This window comes from Peromyscus leucopus, chromosome 1, assembly GCF_004664715.2.
Source record: "Peromyscus leucopus breed LL Stock chromosome 1, UCI_PerLeu_2.1, whole genome shotgun sequence".
NCBI classification, from domain to species: domain Eukaryota; kingdom Metazoa; phylum Chordata; class Mammalia; order Rodentia; family Cricetidae; genus Peromyscus; species Peromyscus leucopus.
The window spans coordinates 123,848,308-123,866,124 of NC_051063.1; the positions used below are offsets into that span (position 1 = coordinate 123,848,308).

The following is a 17,817-nucleotide window of genomic DNA, read 5'->3' on the forward strand; positions in this document are numbered from 1 at the left end:
CTGCTCTACCTTCCAAGTGCTGGGATCTCAGGTATCTGACACTATGCCCAGCCTGGCCTCTTCTTGTTTGAAACTAAACTCAGTGTGACACAGAGGCAGAAAATAACAGGTAAAGGCAGAGCTTGGGTGAGGCTGGAGAGATGGCTCAGTGGTTAGGAGCACTTACTGTTTTTGCAGAGGGCCAGGGTTCAGTTCCCAGCACCCACCTGGCAGCTCATGACCAACCATCTGCGACTCCAGTTCCCGGGGATCTGATGCCCTTTTCCAAGCTTTCCTACACACACATCTCGCACATAAACTCATGAAAGAGCACATATACACATGAAGATGAAGAAATAAAAAACAAAAAATGCATGGTGGATAGGCCCGACACAGCAGATATATAAACCTAATTATAACCAAAGAATCTGGGGCTAGTAAGGAAGCTCTGTAGGTGAAGGTGCCTGCACTAACCTGAGTTAGATGCATGGGACCCACACGGTAGGAGCAGAGAAATAACAAAGTCAACTTGACACGTGAACACACACATACAATAAACAAATTTTAAAAAATCAACACATCCTAAAAACATCACAGGAAATAAAAAAGTTGCATATCATGTCTATAATTATGTTTTTGTGACAAAGTCATATAATCCAGACCGGCTTCAGTCTCAGGAAGGATGACCTTGAACTCCTGATCCTCCTGCCTCCGCCTCTCAAGTGCTGGGATTACAGACTTGTGCCATAATACACAGTCTCATTTTTGTACAAACTTAAAACATAAAACTTCATATTCTACATACAGTCATTGGATTAATAAATCATACACAATAAAAGCATAAAACATGAACAGTAAATCAGTGTATGTTAATTTTGGAAAAGATGAACAGTAACGATAGACATCAACAGGAACATGGTCACAGTTTATGGAGACAAAGAAGAATGAGGGCGGGACTTTTTTTTATAAACTCCATGGGTATGAAGCAAAATGACTTTTTAAAAGTTTTAGTGTGTGTGTGTGTGTGTGTGTGTGTGTGTGTGTGTGTGTGTGGTATATGCTTGCCTCAGCCTGGGTGTGGAGGTCAAAGAACGATTTTCAGGACTCAGTTCTTTCCTTCCACATGGGTTTTAGGGATCAAACTCAGGTCATCTAGCTTTTATCCACTGAGTCATTTCACTGGCCCCAAAATGCTTTTTCATATTTATTTGCAATGCTGGAATCAAACCAAGGGCCTGAGGCTTGTCATACAAGCGCTCTACAGCTGAACACCATTCCTGGGCCCTGCAAAAATGTTTTGATGGTTTAATCATGAGGTGCGTGGGTGTTATTAATGTTACTTTCTGCATGTCTCTAATACGTCCTAATTTATAAAACACAGACATGCTCAACACTCTCCAGGACATCTTGGTGTACAATTATGCTGGAAGCAGCTTCCGGGCTGAAAAGGGGGAAACATGATTAAGCAACCGGTTGTTTTAAAAAGACAAAATTGAACAGGCTGGAGAGGCGGCTCAGCGTTGAAGACTGGTTCTCAGCCTATGGGTCGAGACCCCTCTGGGGTTGAAGGACTCTTTCACAAGGGTTGCATATCAGAGATCCTGCATATCAAATATCTACACTACGATTCACAACCGTAGCAAAATTAGTTATTAACTAGCAATGAAAATAATGTATGGTTGGGGGTCATTACAACATGAGGAACTGTATTAAAAGGTCGCAGCATTTGAAGGTTGAGAACCACTATGTTAAGAGAATCCCAGCACTTGGGAGGTAGAGACAGGCAGATCTTTGTGAGTTCAGGCCAGTCTGGTCTACAGCGTGAGTTCCAGGACAGCCAGGGCTACACAGAGAAACCCTGTCTCAAAAAAACTAAACTAAAAAAAAAAAAAGTATATACTGCTCTTGCAGAGGACCCGAGTTTGGTTCTCAGTCCAGGGTCGTCTGGATTCTCTGATATCCATGGGCAACTGCATACACATGTCCACACACTTATACATAGTTAAAAATAAAACGAATCTTTAAAAAAAAAAAAAAAAAAAGATAGAGTTGGCACCGCCTGAAGCTGGGGTTTTGTAGACACCACAGGGGCATTTGCAAAGAATGGGGGCTGGCGCTCCGGCTGTGAGTGACAAGGCTGCTGTGGCCTGCACAGTGTCCCTAGTTGGTGTAAAACAGGAGTTAGGGTTAGAAACTGAGATCCAGGCTTAGGCTGATTTTGGTGGTGGTGATGGTGACCTCAGAAGGCCACCAGGAAACTAAACCGGAATGGGTAGGAGGCGGCAGTCGTTGGCCTCCAGGCCGTTCCAATGAGGTCCCCAGGTACGCTCCGTGGAAAACTCCTCCAAGTGAGGTCCATCAGGTCGCACCCGCAAACTAAATCACGCTCGCTGGGAGAGCGTAGGGGTATTGATTGGCACAACCCTCTTCTCAACGAGTCCCCTCAATCCAAAGTCCATCCCGAAGCCGGAGGATGTGGGCAGTGGTACCCAGCGGCGCCCACGCATGGGCGCGGTTTAGCTTTGCCGACGGGGAGGTAGGTGTGAGGGGACCACCAGGCTGGGGACGGCGGGCTGAGCGCCGTCCGCGCGCGGGAGGTCGGTCGTTCGGTCGGGCCGGGCGGCGGGGAGGCCCGACGGGACCGCGGGAGGCCGGGCTTCGGGGCCGGGAGGCCCAGCCAGCAGGCCGCGCCGAGGGCGGGGCCGGCGCGTGGGGCGGACCTCGGCGCGCTCCCGGCCGCTCGCTGGCTCCGGGGCCGCGGCGGCTCCTCTGCCGGGTCGCGCCGGAGGACAGGCTTCGGGCGTCGGCTCGGGCGGCCTGCGGAGCGACCGGGTGGGCCGAGCCGCCGGGGGCCCCGCGCCTTTGCCGTCTGCCTAGCCCGCTGGCGCGGGGCGCGCGCCATGGCCGCCTCGCCGGGCTCGGGCAGCGCCAACCCGCGGAAGTTCAGTGAGAAGATCGCGCTGCACACGCAGCGGCAGGCCGAGGAGACGCGGGCCTTCGAGCAGCTCATGACCGACCTCACCCTGTCGCGGGTGAGGCCCGGGGCCGCCGCGGGCGGTGCGGGCGGGAGGCGGGGGAGAGGTCGCTCCGGCCGAGACGGCGGCGGCGGCGGCGGCGGCGGCGGGGCCGGGCGGGGGCCGCGGTGGGGAGCCGGGCCGGGGCGGCTGCGGCCTGGGCTCTGGCCGGCCTGGCGACACCAAGTGCGCCTCGCGATCTCGGTGGAGGTGCGAGGGTCGCCCGGGCCTTCGGTGGGTGCGGGGAGCTGGGAACGGCGGAGCCGGGGAAAGGCGGGCAGCGGCGGCCTAAGCGGGAGGATGACCCCGAGAGGAAATCGCACGCAGCGCCGAGGCGGGACCGAGACCCGCCCGGTTCGGTTCGGGCGGTGCGGCTCCTCGGTGCTCTGGACACCCACCGCCCACGAGCCCTGGACTGTCGGCCTGGAAGGGGCTCGAGGGTCGCGCATCCTCCCCCGGGGAGGGGGGGAGCTCGGTGCGCGCACAAGTGAATGGACGGCTGGCCCGAGTGGCAGGGGGCCTGGGTACCGCGATGTGATTCCGTGACGAGTTTGTGGCTTTCCCCCTTTTCGCCTCTTAGAGGTGCTTTACGTGGTCCGGTGTGTTTGCTCGACATCAGATGTCGGGTGGGATGGACGGGTCCCGGGCGGAGACGGGGACTGAGGAGGGACCCAGAGGAACGAGTAAGGAGCAAGTCGGGACAAACGCCTGGGAGGCCAGGTCTCTGGAGCAGAGCTGCAGAGGATGGAGAGCAGGAGAGTCTGTGCAGGACCGCAGAGGGTCGACGTGTGAGTGGGCAGCCTTGAGGATCCTGAGTGCTGGCCTTGAAGGCACGTTGTCAGATGCGAGAAGCCGGGAAGATGCTGGGGGTGGGCAGCTGGAAGGAGACGGACGTGAGGGCAGATTGCAAACTGGTTGTTTCCCTGATCCCTGATTTGCAGACTTACTATATTTTTGGCCACCATAGTGTTCAGGAACTTAAAACAAGAAAATCTGTTGCCAGGGTTTTAATATAGGGTGTTTTTCTTTAAATATAAATTTAGCACAGACTGAACTAATATAAATTTATAATATAAACTACATTTACTTTAAAAATTGAGAGACCTGGTAACGATCTTGAATTCTCATGTTGCCACTCTCAAGTGGAGTATGAGCTCTATTTTTATTTTGCTATAATACAAGCCACAGCACTCACTGGCACAGTCCCCCACACCAAGACCATTTATAATATTTATGTAATGTTTTCTTCTGGTGTAGCTAAGACAAAAAAAAAAAAAAAAGGATGGATAAAGAATGTTTTAAGAAAAAATTTGCTCGTGCCCTGACTAGCTCCACCCCTTACCAGTTGACATCCACAGGCCTTTACATTTCGTGACCTTGATTAGGCTGAATTTGACAAGTTTAGAACACATTGAAGAGAATGTGTGGGTAAAAGCCACGGATTAATATAAGGCCTGTGTTTTGATGCTTAGAGGCATATGCTGTACACAAACACGTAATCCATATGTGTCTGTGTGCCTAGAGTTGATCCAATCACTCATGGGATTTTTGAGTCCCCTTTAAACCATCCTTCGAGGTGAGGCTGTAAGTAATTCACAGGTTATTTTTATTTTTATGAGACAAGGTGGCCCTCTATAGCCCAGCTGGCTTCTAGCCTGCCATCCTTTTTCCTTAGCTTCATAAATGTTGGGATCATAGGCCTGCACCATCATATCTGGTTCAGATTTTTAAACATAAAAAAAAATCCTCACAGATTCTTAATGTTCACCTGATTGTGATTTTACTCATGTGTGTTCACACATAAACTTGTGTGTGAAGTTCTTTGGGTCGGGCTTTGATACACCTGTAAACCAAAGCATTTATTTGTGCAGCATAAACTCAAGGTTACAAATGCAATAAATCCAAGTAAAATTTAATTTAGTATGATAATGCCATTCTGCTGAACTGAACTGAGGCCCTCTGTGTGACTATGTTGACTTTAGCAAGCCTGATCAACTGTGGCTCATAGGCTAATCCAGTTGCTGTTTTCTGCTAATAACTACAAAACTATGTCACTTTGCCCTTCACCTGGCACAGGGAATCATTTGCATATTAATTCCCCTTGTGTCTTCTCCCTGACCAGTTGGTCCCATTGTATTCACACATACAAGTACCAACACTGACTTTACCCAGGGGTTTTTGTTTATTCTGCATTTAAAGGATTATTTTTCCCTAAGAAATCACTTCTTATAAAGAACTCCTAGACCCTCAAATATGTGAGCTTCTGCTCATTTGGAGAACAATCCATCTGGTTCATAGAGGGTAACTGGATGGCTGCTACACTGACCTTCCTTACTGCTTATAGAAGACTTGTTATTGGTGGGCAGGCATTGAAACTGATCTAGGTACCCTTTCTTCTCAAGACTGTCAAGCTTCCAGATTCTCACTGTAATCACAGCCAGTCTTTCAGGGCTGGACTTGAACTTCACTTTCCAGGTAGGTAGGATATTCAACCTGTGGGTCCCGCCCCCACAGGGCTCTCCTATCTGATATTTACATTATAATTCATAGCAGTAGAAAAATTGCAGTTATGGAGTAACAACGGAATAATTTTATGGTTGGGGGTCAGCACAACATGAAGAATTGTATTAAAGGGTCACAGTGTTAGGAAGGTTGAGAACCACTGCTCTAGATTTTGGAGAATTTTTTTCTTTCCAGCTTTAGTAGTTCAGCTGCATCAGAAAGCAGTGTGAAAGGTTTGGTTTGTTTGTTTGGTTTTGGTTTTTCGAGACAGGGTTTCTCTGTGTAGCTTTGGAGCCTGTCCTCGAACTCACAGAGATCCGCCTGCCTCTGCCTCCCGAGTGCTGGGATTAAAGGCGTGTGCCACCACTGCTGGGCGGGTTTTGGTTTTTCAAGACTGGGCTCTGTGTAGCTCTGACTGTCTTGGAACTTGCTCTGTAGACCAGGCTGGCCTCGAACTCTGGGATTCTCCTGTCTATGGCTCCTGAGTACTGGGATTAAAGGCATGTTCCACCATGTCTGGCTAGCAGCGAGAAAGTTTTGAGAAGGGAGTACTAGGAGGATTTCCTGGTAAGGAGAAGGAGGAAATTCGAGGCAGATCTGCCTGGGAAGAGTGCTGTGTTGTCCATTATTCCTGTGTTGTTTGTGAGTTGGATGCTGTTGGTGGGGTTAATGGACTGTCTGTGGTATGTGTGTGCAATGCAAGACAAGGTGTTTGCTGGGACAGTCTCCTTAGTGTGCTCACAAATGCTGTGTCTGTAGTGTGTGCCTGGGTTATGGTTAATTGGGATGCGGTAGTGGCCTAGCAACAGTCTTCTGATGGATGGTAGGCTCTAGAGAGGAAGATTTTTAAGGAGGAAAGACCCATTTGGGTAAATGTTATAAAAAGGAAGTAGCTGGCGCTCTGGGCATGTGTAGGAGAAAGTCCATGCCACTTCTGATGGCCTAAAGGATCACTGGTATGGGGAAGGAATGTGGGGCTATGTGTGTGAGAAGGGGGTGTGCTTCAGGCAGAGTTCTAAGGTCCAGCAGGCAGATTAGAAGAGAGATTTGAGAAGCTGGAGACTTCACAGGATCAGGTTGTAGAGATGGGATTTGGGACTTGATCTTAGGACAATAGTAGGCCATTGAGGAGGTTGAACCTGGATTGATTTGTATCTTAAAAGGATCCCTCGAGCTCCAGAATAGCCTTAGAATCTAGGAGGCCAGAGTGGAGAAGCTGCTTCAAGGCTGTGACCGTAAGCTCAGGCAGGAGCGTGGTGGCATTGACTGGGGTAAGAGTGAGCTGAGGGATATTTAGAAAGTGGGAGGAGCTTTGGAGAAGTGAGACCGGTAAGAGGGGAGGGTCCAGATGATGCCCAGACTTCAAGCTTCAGGCACACCAGGTCCTTCACGAGAGAACTCTGGCAGGAGCAGGGTGTGGCTGTGAAGAGGTCCTGAGTTTGAGGAGGGTCTTCGAGGCTCGGACAGCATGTCCAGCAGGCATTGGTTTGTATGGACCTGGGGCTCAGGAAGGAAGGCTGGGTGATGATACAAATTTGGGGCTCTTCAGAGTTTAGCCACAGGGAATTTGGCTGCTTGGGAAGAGGCCACACCCTAGTGGTAGGGTGCCTACATTGAATGCTCCAGGTCCTGAGTTTGGTCCCCAGCAGAAAGCAGGTGTGGTGGCCCACACTTGGAATCCCAGCACTTGGGAAGTTGAAGCAGGAGGATGAGAAATGTAAAGTCATCCTTAGCTACATAGGAAGTTGGAGGTCAGCTTACCCTATTTCAAACAAAAGAAAGCAACACACACACACACACACACACACACACACACACACACACTACAGACAGACTGTTGGCCTACACCCTATTTTTGGCTCTCGGACATATTTTTATTTTGTTTTCTTGGCCCAAAGTGTGTGTGTGTGTGTGTGTGTGTGTGTGTGTGTGTGTGTGTGTGTGTGTGTGGTGGGGGTCATATGTACATGCACATGCCTGTGGAGGTCAGTGGACAGTTGGCAGCAGTCAGTTTTCTCCTTCCGCCATGTGGGTCCTGAGGGCCAAACTTTCGTCATCAGGCCTCACAGCAAAGTGCCTCTACCTGCCGAGTCATCTCACTGGCCTTTCCATCATATTTCGGAAAGCATGGCAGCAGTAGTCTGGTGATGCCCCATTAACTAGGACATGTGGTGGTCTTCAGTCGGCCACAGTCTCCACCACCTCTGTGGCCTGCCTCATGATGCTCCAGATTGCCCTGCTGACTGAGCTTCCCTCCCTCAGACTTGAATTTGTCCCCTGCTGTAAAGGGAAGTGTGAAGAGGGCCTAGAAGCCAGGAGCCCCGACGTTTAAAGGGGAGATAGAGGATGAGGTGCCCTCAGAAGCTAAAGGACAGCTTGACTGGCCAGAGGGGTTGCTGTGAGGAGGAGGGATGTCCGCCGGCTCAGCCAGCGCCGCCGCATGATAAGGACGTGTCCTTTGGTCCCATTGTGTACAGGCCATCGGTTCCCGCTGCATGTGCGGACGCTGTGGAAGGTGGAGTGTGAGGTGTGGAGAGATGGGTGGACAGAGAGGGAGACTGTTGGGAACTTCAAGGTGCTTGGCTGTGAAGGGCACCTTGCTTTGTTTTTTTGTTTGTTTTGTTTTTGTTTTTGTATTGTTTCTATGACAAGGTCTCATATAGCCTTAATAGTGGCCTGAGACTCACTGTTGTCAAAAATGACATTGAGGGCTGGAGAGATGGCTCAGAGGTTAAGAGCACTGACTGCTCTTCCAGAGGTCCTGAGTTCAATTCCCAGCAACCACATGGTTCACAACCATCTGTACTGAGATCTGGTGCCCTCTTCTGACCTGCAGGCATACATGCAGGCAGAACACTGTATACATAATAAATAAATAAATCTTAAAAAAAAATGACCTTGAACCCCTGACTCTCCTGCTTCCATATCTAGATGTTAGGATTACAGGTGTGTACCACCGTACCTAGCTTATACTGCACTAAGGAGTGAACACTGGTGACTCAAATGTTAGTCAGGTCCTCCCCCAGGTGAGCCACAGCCCCAGCTCAGTCCATTCCTTGGTTTTCTGTTAAAATAAGCAATGGATATGCTGTAGAATGGTGAGGCCTCTGAGCCAAGAGTAGAGAAAAAAGCCTGGAGAGACCGGGTTTGGCTTAAATCCGAGGCTCTGTGACAGGTCCTACGCTGATCTCTTCACTTTTTATCTCAGGCAGTTTTCAAAATGACCTTGTGGTTTGTCTAGATTTTCCATCATTTTGTGAATGGAGTAAACTGAGGCTTAGGGAAGTTTCTTTACAAGGCTGGTAAGGGCAGAGCTAGGACTGAATCCGGGTGGCACACTGATGTCTGTGCACTCAAAACCTTTCCCTTAGTAAAGGTGTGTGTGTGTGTGTGTGTGTGTGTGTGTGTGTGTGTGTCCCCATCTGTCCGTCTGTCTTTGTACTCTCTGTCACGTTTCCTGACCTTTCTCTCTACCCCACCTCCTGGGATTGAACCTAAGGATTCATACATGCTAGGCAGTACCCTAGCCCTCAGCCAGTATTTCCACCCTAGACTTGTTTACAACAGCATGCTGGGTTACTATAGCTTTATAGTAGATCTTGAAACTATTAACTTAAATCTTGTAATTTAGCCCTTCTTAAAAATTGCTCTCGGGGCTGGAGAGATGGCTCCGGGGCGAAGAGCATGTGCTGCTTTTGCCGAGGACCCCCGTTTGGTTCCCAGCAGCCACAGCTCATAACTGACTGTAACTCCAACTCCAGGGCGCCCAGTGATCTATTGGTCTCTGTATGCACCTGCACTCATATGTGTTTATCCCTACATAGACACATAATTAAAAAATAAATCTTTAGAAATATTTCCCGCTAAACTGGGCCATTTGTACTTATATAAATCTTAGAATTATCTTGTCAATCTATAAAAATAAGACTGGCTGGGTTTGTTTTTTTTTTTTCACTTTTATTTCTGTTTGGTCCTGGAGATTGAACCTTCAGTATGCTAAACTGTGCTCTGCCCTGAGCTATGCTCCCAGCTCCCTGCTGGGATTTTGATTAGGATTGTGTTGACTATTGTGAGACTTTTCCAGAAAAGAATTAGAGCAGGTTATGTCTCATTTATACAGGCATTAGAAGAAATTCTACTAAAGTGTGTGACTGTAGGCCAGATCTTGCTAATGATTGTTTCAGCGTGAGGTAGATAAGGAAGATGAATGGAAGGACCAGGAATTGATGGCAAAAGGTAGCTAGCTAATTCTTAGCCACAGAGGTGAATGACAGGGCTTATGGAGGCCTGGGGCAAACAATCGGGGCCCTGGGAAGAGCAGGCAGTGTTGTCAGGCAAGAATATGAGTTAGGGCTAGTGAGCCTGCTCTGCCGGTAAAGGCACTTGCTGGCCGCCCCAGGACCCACATGGGGAAAGAGATGGTCAACTCTTGCTTTCTGAAAACTGCCCACACAAATGCACAACTACGTGTTCAAAACGCATGAACGTGTACACACACACACACACACACACACACACACACACACACACACACACACATATGAATTTAGTGTTGTTTGCTCTTTCAGTCAATGAAGTTAGAAGTCAGGATTTTATGCAGACTCCCAGGTTCTAAACTTGAAGTTGAAAACACTGAACAAGTCAGAACTCCCTGTGGGCTGCCAGTCTGTGACCTCTGCCTTAGTCTAGTCATTCTTTAGTCCTTATTTTCATCATCTGTAAGCACGGAGGTGTTGAATTCAGTCTCAAGTTTCCTTCTAGTTTAATGATTCCAAAATTGCAAAAGAGGAAAGTGTCAAAATAACCGAAAGGTTTTAGAGGTAGCTGAGAACATCTACAGAAATAGTAGCCAGAGAACTTGCCCAGGTCTCTGTAATTCACATAACACCATCGTATTTTTTATAGTTATCCTTATATCCTTTGTGAAGGGCACAGGATGACTTGGCTAGCCACATGAGAACTCACGCTGGTGTCACACAGCCTTTGAAGGTTCTGGAGAGAGGCTCCTCCAGAGGGCGAGCAGTTGTGGGGTCCTCTGCAAGGGCCTCAAGTACAGCTGAAGGCAGGTCCCCAGCTGGCGTATAATTGGGCCTGGTTAAGTGTCAAGGCTTCTGGGTAAGGGTTGACCTTTGTGGGAACCCTCAGGAGGAGGAGCTTTGGCAGGTGTGTACGCTGTAAGCTCGTGCCTGGCATCGTATCTGACACACAGTGAAGTTTTTATATAAATGAAGAAATGGATTGGGTGAGTCTGTGAAGAAGGAATGAAAGGCTTTAGATGAAGGTAACCAAGAATCCTGCCATAGCATCTCAAGGATTGCGAGTCAATGCTTCTAGTAAGTGCATTTAGAACGGTAAGTGGAAAGCTGGCTTTATTCTTAAACTTGGCTCATAGGTAGAAATAGCTTACTGAGTCTTCAGATTTGACTATGAGATCTGAGTATTAATTTTGATTAATATATATAACATGATTAATATGTCTCCCTATACAGCATATTGAGAAATCAAGTACTGTAAGTATAAGGAAGACACCCAAGGGCTTCTTCATATGCCTTTAAAATTTACAAACAAATATGTGTACTTATTTTTTGAATATGCATATTAAATTAAGGAATATCATCACATCTGGGGGTTCTCTTAGGGTACCAAAGGTAGTGAAGGAGGCAATGATGATGTCTCAGTTGGTAATCATAGAAGCTGATGGATAGACAGAAGATGATTTCATTCCAGTCATTTCTATCTTCTGCATATCTGAAAGCTTTCATAGTAGGTATTCATAGATCAGAGTCATAGGCTCCACAATGAATTGTGAATCTTTCAGACTTTGTAAATCGTATGGTCATTGAATTTTTCTTGTCATAATTTCCTTACTATCATACTGACAGAATACTTATATTGTATTAGATAATTTTTGATAATTAATTTTAAAATTTGTGTGTATGTGTGCCTGTGTGAGTTTATGTGTGTGGAAGTGCTCTGGAACTGGGATTATAGGCTGTTGTGAGCTGCCTGATGTAGGTCTGGCACCTGAACCTGGATCGTCTGCGAGAACAATACACTTTCTTAACTGCCGAGTCGTTACTCCAGCTCCTACACTGTATCAGATATTTTAAATAATAATAATAATAAATAGTATAATCATTAAGGGAGAAATGGAAAACAGAAACATAGCATGGTAGGAATAGGAGTGTGGGTTTTGAATGTAGCAGCTGTGGCTTGGCCTTGGGCAGGACATTGAACTTACCTGCATCTGTGTTCCCTGGTCTGTAATGCAGGGTAATGCAGTTTCTCTGCATTATTGTGCAGAAAGCTAAGGGTGAAGTGGACCAGGTATCTAAGGACAACACCTGGCCTACCCTAAGGGCGCAGGGCTGGTGTACTTCATTTCATAGTTAAAGGACAGAGTATGGGAGGGTAAGAATCTGCCTCGGGCGTCTCTCTAGGACCTTTCTCCCTTGTATGAAGTGTAAGTCAAGGGTTATATAATTCACAGTTAATGTATTATTTTAGAAGCAAAACTCATGAAGGGCAAACTGCATCGCTGTGGGCCTTAGAAGAACTATGACATTTGACTGCCCTCTGAAAGTAAGAATGAAGCTGTGAAATCTGTAGGATACTGCTTGATGCCTGCTTGCTTGGCCTCCTTCATTAAATATTTGCGTGTGTGTGTGTGTGCGCGTGCGCGCGCGCGCACACACACACGCACACATGTAGAGGTCAGAGGACAGCTTGCAGGAGTTGGTTCCCTCCTTCCACCATATGAGCCTGGGGATCAAACTTGGGTCATCAGGCTTGGTGGCAAGTTCTCCCACCCATTAAGTTATCTTATTAGCCTGCCGTGTCCTCCTTTAATGAGTCCATATCTAGAGATTGAATAATCACTCATGCTTAGAATGAGTTAGATTTCAGGAAAATAAATGTTACATAGCCATTAAAAATTACGGAGAGAGAGAGAGAGAGACAGACAGACAGACAGAGAGACAGAGACAGAGAGAGAGACAGAGACAGACAGACAGAGACAGAGAGACAGACAGACACACACACACAGAGAGACAGACAGACAGACAGACAGACACACACACATATTATATATTGATCTAGAAAAGGCTCATGATATAAGTATGCAAGATGGTGCCTATGTTGGCTGAGTGTGGTGGTGCTATCCCAGGACTTGGGAAGGAGATGTGGTTGTGGGGTTGGGGTATTGGGATTCAAGGCTTGCCTCTGCTACATAACGAGTTTTAGGCTAGCTTAACTATATGAGACTCCAGCTAAAAAAAGAAAGAAAGAAAGAAAAAAACCAAACCAAACAAACAAATCCCCCAGCAAGTTATATCTGTGCTATGACCCCTCATACATAGTTATGACGCATAAATGTACATGGGATTGGGGAAATCTGTGGAGAAGGAAAGGAAACAATGTTTTTGGTTTTTAGATAGCTTAATTTTCTTTTAAAAAGTCTTTATTGTTAAATATTGTGCCTGCATGCCTACACACCATGGTGTGTAGGACATTTGGAATATTCATAAATTCTTTCTAAAACATAAAGCAGCCAGGCTGTGGTGGCTCACGCCTGTAATCCTATACTTAGGAGTCAGAGGCAGGAGGCTCAGGATCCTTTGCTGTGCAGTGAGCGTGAGGTCACCCTAGTTGTGTGGATCCATATCTCAGAACAAAACTCAAGAGACAGATCCCAGAAAGCTCTGGAAACTGAAGATTGTGGTCACTTAAGTAGAAAAAGAAATCGAAACCAAGACTTTTTTTAAAGCATTCTACAAAATACTGTACTTGGATGCCTCTTTCAGATCTTGCTGAACATTCTTGAAATCACTCTGTTTCCAGGTTCAGTTTCAGAAGCTTCAGCAACTGCGCCTTACACAGTACCACGGGGGATCCCTGCCTAACGTGAGCCAGCTGCGGAGCGGCACACCTGAGTTCCAGGTACTCCATTGCCTGCTTTTGTGACATGGAGGGAGTGTAAAGAGACAGATAAGCCTGAGAAGATTAGCGTTTGAAGAATGGCCTCGGCCTGAGTGCAGGTCGGTCTTCTGGGAAGTCCAGGAGTAAATTCTTTCATAGTGTCTGCCAGGGAAGGTGATGTGATGTCACAAGTAGTCAGGCTGAGCATCCAGTTGAAATGTGTGCAGAGAACTTGCCTAGCATGTACCAGGCCCTGGATTCCATCCTCAGCATCATCAGAAAACAAAACAGAGAGCACCCCAAACTGTAACGGGAACCACATGTTTAAGTTAGAGTTTCCTACTAGCTACACTAAAGGAAAATAAACCGGTGAAATGAAGTTTAATATAATTTAAACAAAAGGTATTTATTTGAAAACTTACTATCATTGAATGGATGTGTGATGTGTGCATGTGTGTAGACATGGCTTGTGCCACAGCATGTCTGTGGAGGTCAACTTTCTTTTTGTTTGTTTATTTTTTGAGACAGGGTCTCTCTGTGTAGTCATGGCTGTTCTGGAACTCTCTCTGTAGACCAGATTTGCCTCGAACTCAGAGATCCACCAGCCTCTGTCTCCTGAGTGTTGGGATTATAGGTGTGTACTACTATGCTCAGCTTCAGAGAACAACTTTCAAGAGTAAGTTGTCTCCTACCATGGATTCTGGGAATAGAACTCAGGTCATCAGATATTTACAAGTGCTTTGACCTGTCAGTATTCTACTGGCCTTAGCTTAGGGTTTTTGAGATAGAGTCTGTATAGCCCTGGCTGCTCTAAACTTGCTGTGTAGACCAGGGTGGCTTCAGTGTCCCTATCCTCTTGTCTGTACCTCCTGAGTGCTGAGAATACAGGTATCCCACGACATCGAGCTTGTTGTTCAGTTTTCTCTCTTCCTTCCTTCCTTCCTTCCTTCCTTCCTTCCTTCCTTCCTTCCTTCCTTCCTTCCTTCCTTCCTTTCTTTCACTTTTTGTTTTTGTTTTTTTGAGACAGGTTCTTACTGGTCTTGAGCAGATTAAGCTATATAGGTGAGGATAACTTTGAACTTTTCATCCTCCTGCCTCTGTCTCCAAAGTGCTGGGGTTATTGGGGTGCTGGGGATGGGACCTAGGACTTTTGTAAATGCTGTTCTAGGCAAACACTCCACCAGCTGAGTTACATCTTCAGCCCTGGTCTTAAGTCTTGATTTTCTTACTGTGGCTCTCCAAGTCCTGGGATCATAGGCATGTGCCAGCACGCCCAGCTTCGTTTAAATACTTTGAATACTTATATAACCCAAGATATACCTTAATACCATTTCAACATATAATCAACGCACAAACCTAAGAGAGTTCCCATATTGTTCTGTGCTGAGTCTTGCAGTCTGTTGTGTATTTTATACTTAAAGCCTATCTCAGTCTTGACTACTCATGTCACCAGATTCAGATGACTAATGATGGCCTCACGGGGCAGGTGGGCCAGAGGCATAGATAACAGTCTCGCTGCGCTGAGATTAGTGCAGTCTCAGGCGCTAGAGTCATTTACCAGAAGAGCCTTACTTAAAACAATGTGGGATTAGTGTTGCAGACAGTAGTAGTGCCTGGTACTGCAGTTAAGATCTGAGTTAGACCTACTTTGATGTCCTACTCACAGAAAAGTTAGAAGCCTGCCATTTTTAATTTAACAAGTTAGGATTTGATGTTAGAGTTGATATATAAACTTTGTGATAAAGCATCATAACTCCATGCCTTTGGATGACCATCTATCTTATTTTGGGGATGTGTATACGTGGTGTGTGTAATGTCTGTGGTATCTGTGTGTTTGTGTATATGTGTGGTATGTATGTGATCTGTGTCATGTGTGCATGTGGTGGGTAATGTATGTGTGTGGTATGTATGTGATCTGTGTCATGTGTGCATGTGGTGGGTAATGTATGTGTGTGGTATGTATGTGATCTGTGTCATGTGTGCATGTGGTGGGTAATGTATGTGTGAGGTATGTATGTGATCTGTGTGATGTGTGCATGTGGTGGGTAATGTATGTGTGAGGTATGTATGTGATCTGTGTGATGTGTGCATGTGGTGGGTAATGTATGTGTGAGGTATGTATGTGATCTGTGTCATGTGTGCATGTGGTGGGTAATGTATGTGTGTGGTATGTATGTGATCTGTGTGATGTGCGTATGTGGTAGGTGACATGTGTGTGTGGTGCGTGTGCGTGCATGAGCGTGTGTGAGTCTGAGCTCAGTAATACTGAGGTCATGGGCACACAAAGCCGTTCTTAGCTTTTACGTGGGTGTTGGGGACTTGAGCTCAGCTTCCCAGGCGTGCAGAGCATGTGTTCTTACCCAGCTGTCTTCCCAGCCCCACCTCCCTTCAGTTCGAAAGCTGGGTCTTCTTTGTTGAGAAACGGAGTTCATTGCTTTTATGAGAGCCAAAATATTGTGGAGCATTTGTGTGTGTGTGTGTGTGTGTGTGTGTGTGTGTGTGTGTGTGTGTGTGTGTGGTGTACTTTTGTGTTTGTGTTAGAATGGACACAAGCATGTCATGGCACACATGTGGAGGTCAAAGGGCAACCTTAGTTGTTAGTCTTCACCATCTGTCTTTTTGAGACAGGGTCTCTTTGCTGCTGTGTACACCATGCTAGCTCGCTCTCTCTTTGCTACTGTGTACACCAGGCTAGCTCTCTCTTTGCTACTGTGTATACCAGGCTAGCTCTCTCTCTCTCTTTGCTGCTGTGTACACCAGGCTAGCTGTTGTGCAGGCTTTTGGAGATTGTTCTCTCTCTCTCCCATCTCACTCTAGGAGTACTAGACTCACAGATGTGTGCTGTCATGTACAGCTGTATGTGGATTCTAGGGGCTGAACTCGAGTCCTCATGACCATGGCAAATGCTTTACCCATGGAGCCATTTCCCCAGCCCAGAGACTGGAATGTTCAACCAGTTCAGCTTTTGCTAATATTTGAAGACACTGGGATCTGTGACACTTCTGCTTTTAAACATTCATACTAAGAATCCTATTTTTTTTTGTTTTGTTTTGTTTTTTGAAACAGGGTTTCTTTGTGTAGTTTTGGTGCCTGTCCTGGAACTCACTCTGTAGACCAGGCTGACCTGGAACTCACAGAGATCCTGGCTCTGCCTCCCGAATGCTGGGATTAAAGGTGTGCGCCACCACGCGCGCCCAGCAAGAATACTTTTTTTTAAATACTAAAAATTGTTATTTTAAGCTAGGAATAATGACAGATGCCTTTAATCCCAGCACTCAAGAGGCAGAGGCAGGCAGATCTCTGAGTTCAAGAGCAGCCTGGTCTACACAGAGAAACCTGGTCTTGATAAAATAATAATAATAATAATTACTATTATTATTATTTGGGGGAGCTGAAAAAAAAGTCCAGCAGTTAAGAGCATTTGCTGCTCTTGGAGAGGACCCAGGTTCAGTTCTCAGCACCCCATCAGGAAGTTCACAACTGCCTGGAACTCTAGTGCCAGAAGATCTGATTTCCTCTTCTGGTCTCTGTGAGCACCTTGCACACACATTGTGCACATTCATACATTCAGGCACACGTGTGTACACATAAAATAAATAAATCTTTTTAAAAATTATCGTTTGAGGGCTTGGGGAGACAACACAGTAGAGGAAGTATTTGCTGTGTAAGTATGAAGACTAGAGTTTGAATCTCCAGAACCTACAGAAAAGCTGGGCCTGCGTGGCCACCACCAGAAATCACAGCCCTGAGGAAGCAGAGGTGGCCAGCCACACCACCTGTGCTTGGTGTACCCACACTTCAGCAAGAGGCCCTGCCTCAATAAAGTGGGGCGGCTTCAGACCTTCATATATGCCTGCACACCCATCTACCCCCCCCCACGTGTGCCTATACACATGTGTAAAATGTGTTTTAGTTCGTTTTTTGGTATGTATCCCAGGCTGGCATCAAACTATCCCCCTGTCTTGGCCTCTAAGTGTTGAAATTATAGGTTTGGTCACCATGCACAGTCAAATTATTACTTTGGGGTAAGGATGTTACTCAGTTGATGGAGCCCTTTGTTGGGTTTCTAGAACAATGTGAGCAGGAGGGTTAGAAGTTCACAGTCATCCTTGACTATAGAGCAGGTTTGAGGCCAGCTGGGATTAATGAGACCTTGCCTCAAAAGAACCCGAAAAACCGTTTTGACTTGTGTGACCCGACATTTTTGCAGTTATAGGCAATTATTTTCTAGCACAATCCCTGCTGTCTTTGAACACTTTCCGGTTCTCAAGATTGAACCCAGGGCTTCACATGTGGCAGGGAAGCCTTCTCCCGCTAGGCGCAGGCGCCAGCACCGCTCTCTTGGGGCTCGTGTTGTATCTTTGTGATGAGATTCAGATGATGGTGTGTCGGAATAGCTCAGAAG

General features: G+C 46.8%; 1 protein-coding gene across 3 annotated transcripts in view; it reads left to right on the forward strand.

Annotated features, from left to right (window-relative positions):
- Window positions 1-2,723: 2,723 nt before the first annotated feature.
- The window catches only part of Crtc3 (CREB regulated transcription coactivator 3), a 110,079-nt gene continuing 94,985 nt past the window's right edge, over window positions 2,724-17,817 (forward strand). For all 3 annotated transcript variants that reach the window (XM_028873767.2, XM_028873769.2, XM_028873768.2), the window contains exons 1-2: window positions 2,724-3,011; window positions 13,335-13,433. In XM_028873767.2, the coding sequence (XP_028729600.1) occupies window positions 2,880-3,011; window positions 13,335-13,433 (231 nt within the window). In that variant the 5' untranslated portion in view covers window positions 2,724-2,879. The remainder of the gene's footprint in view (window positions 3,012-13,334; window positions 13,434-17,817) is intronic.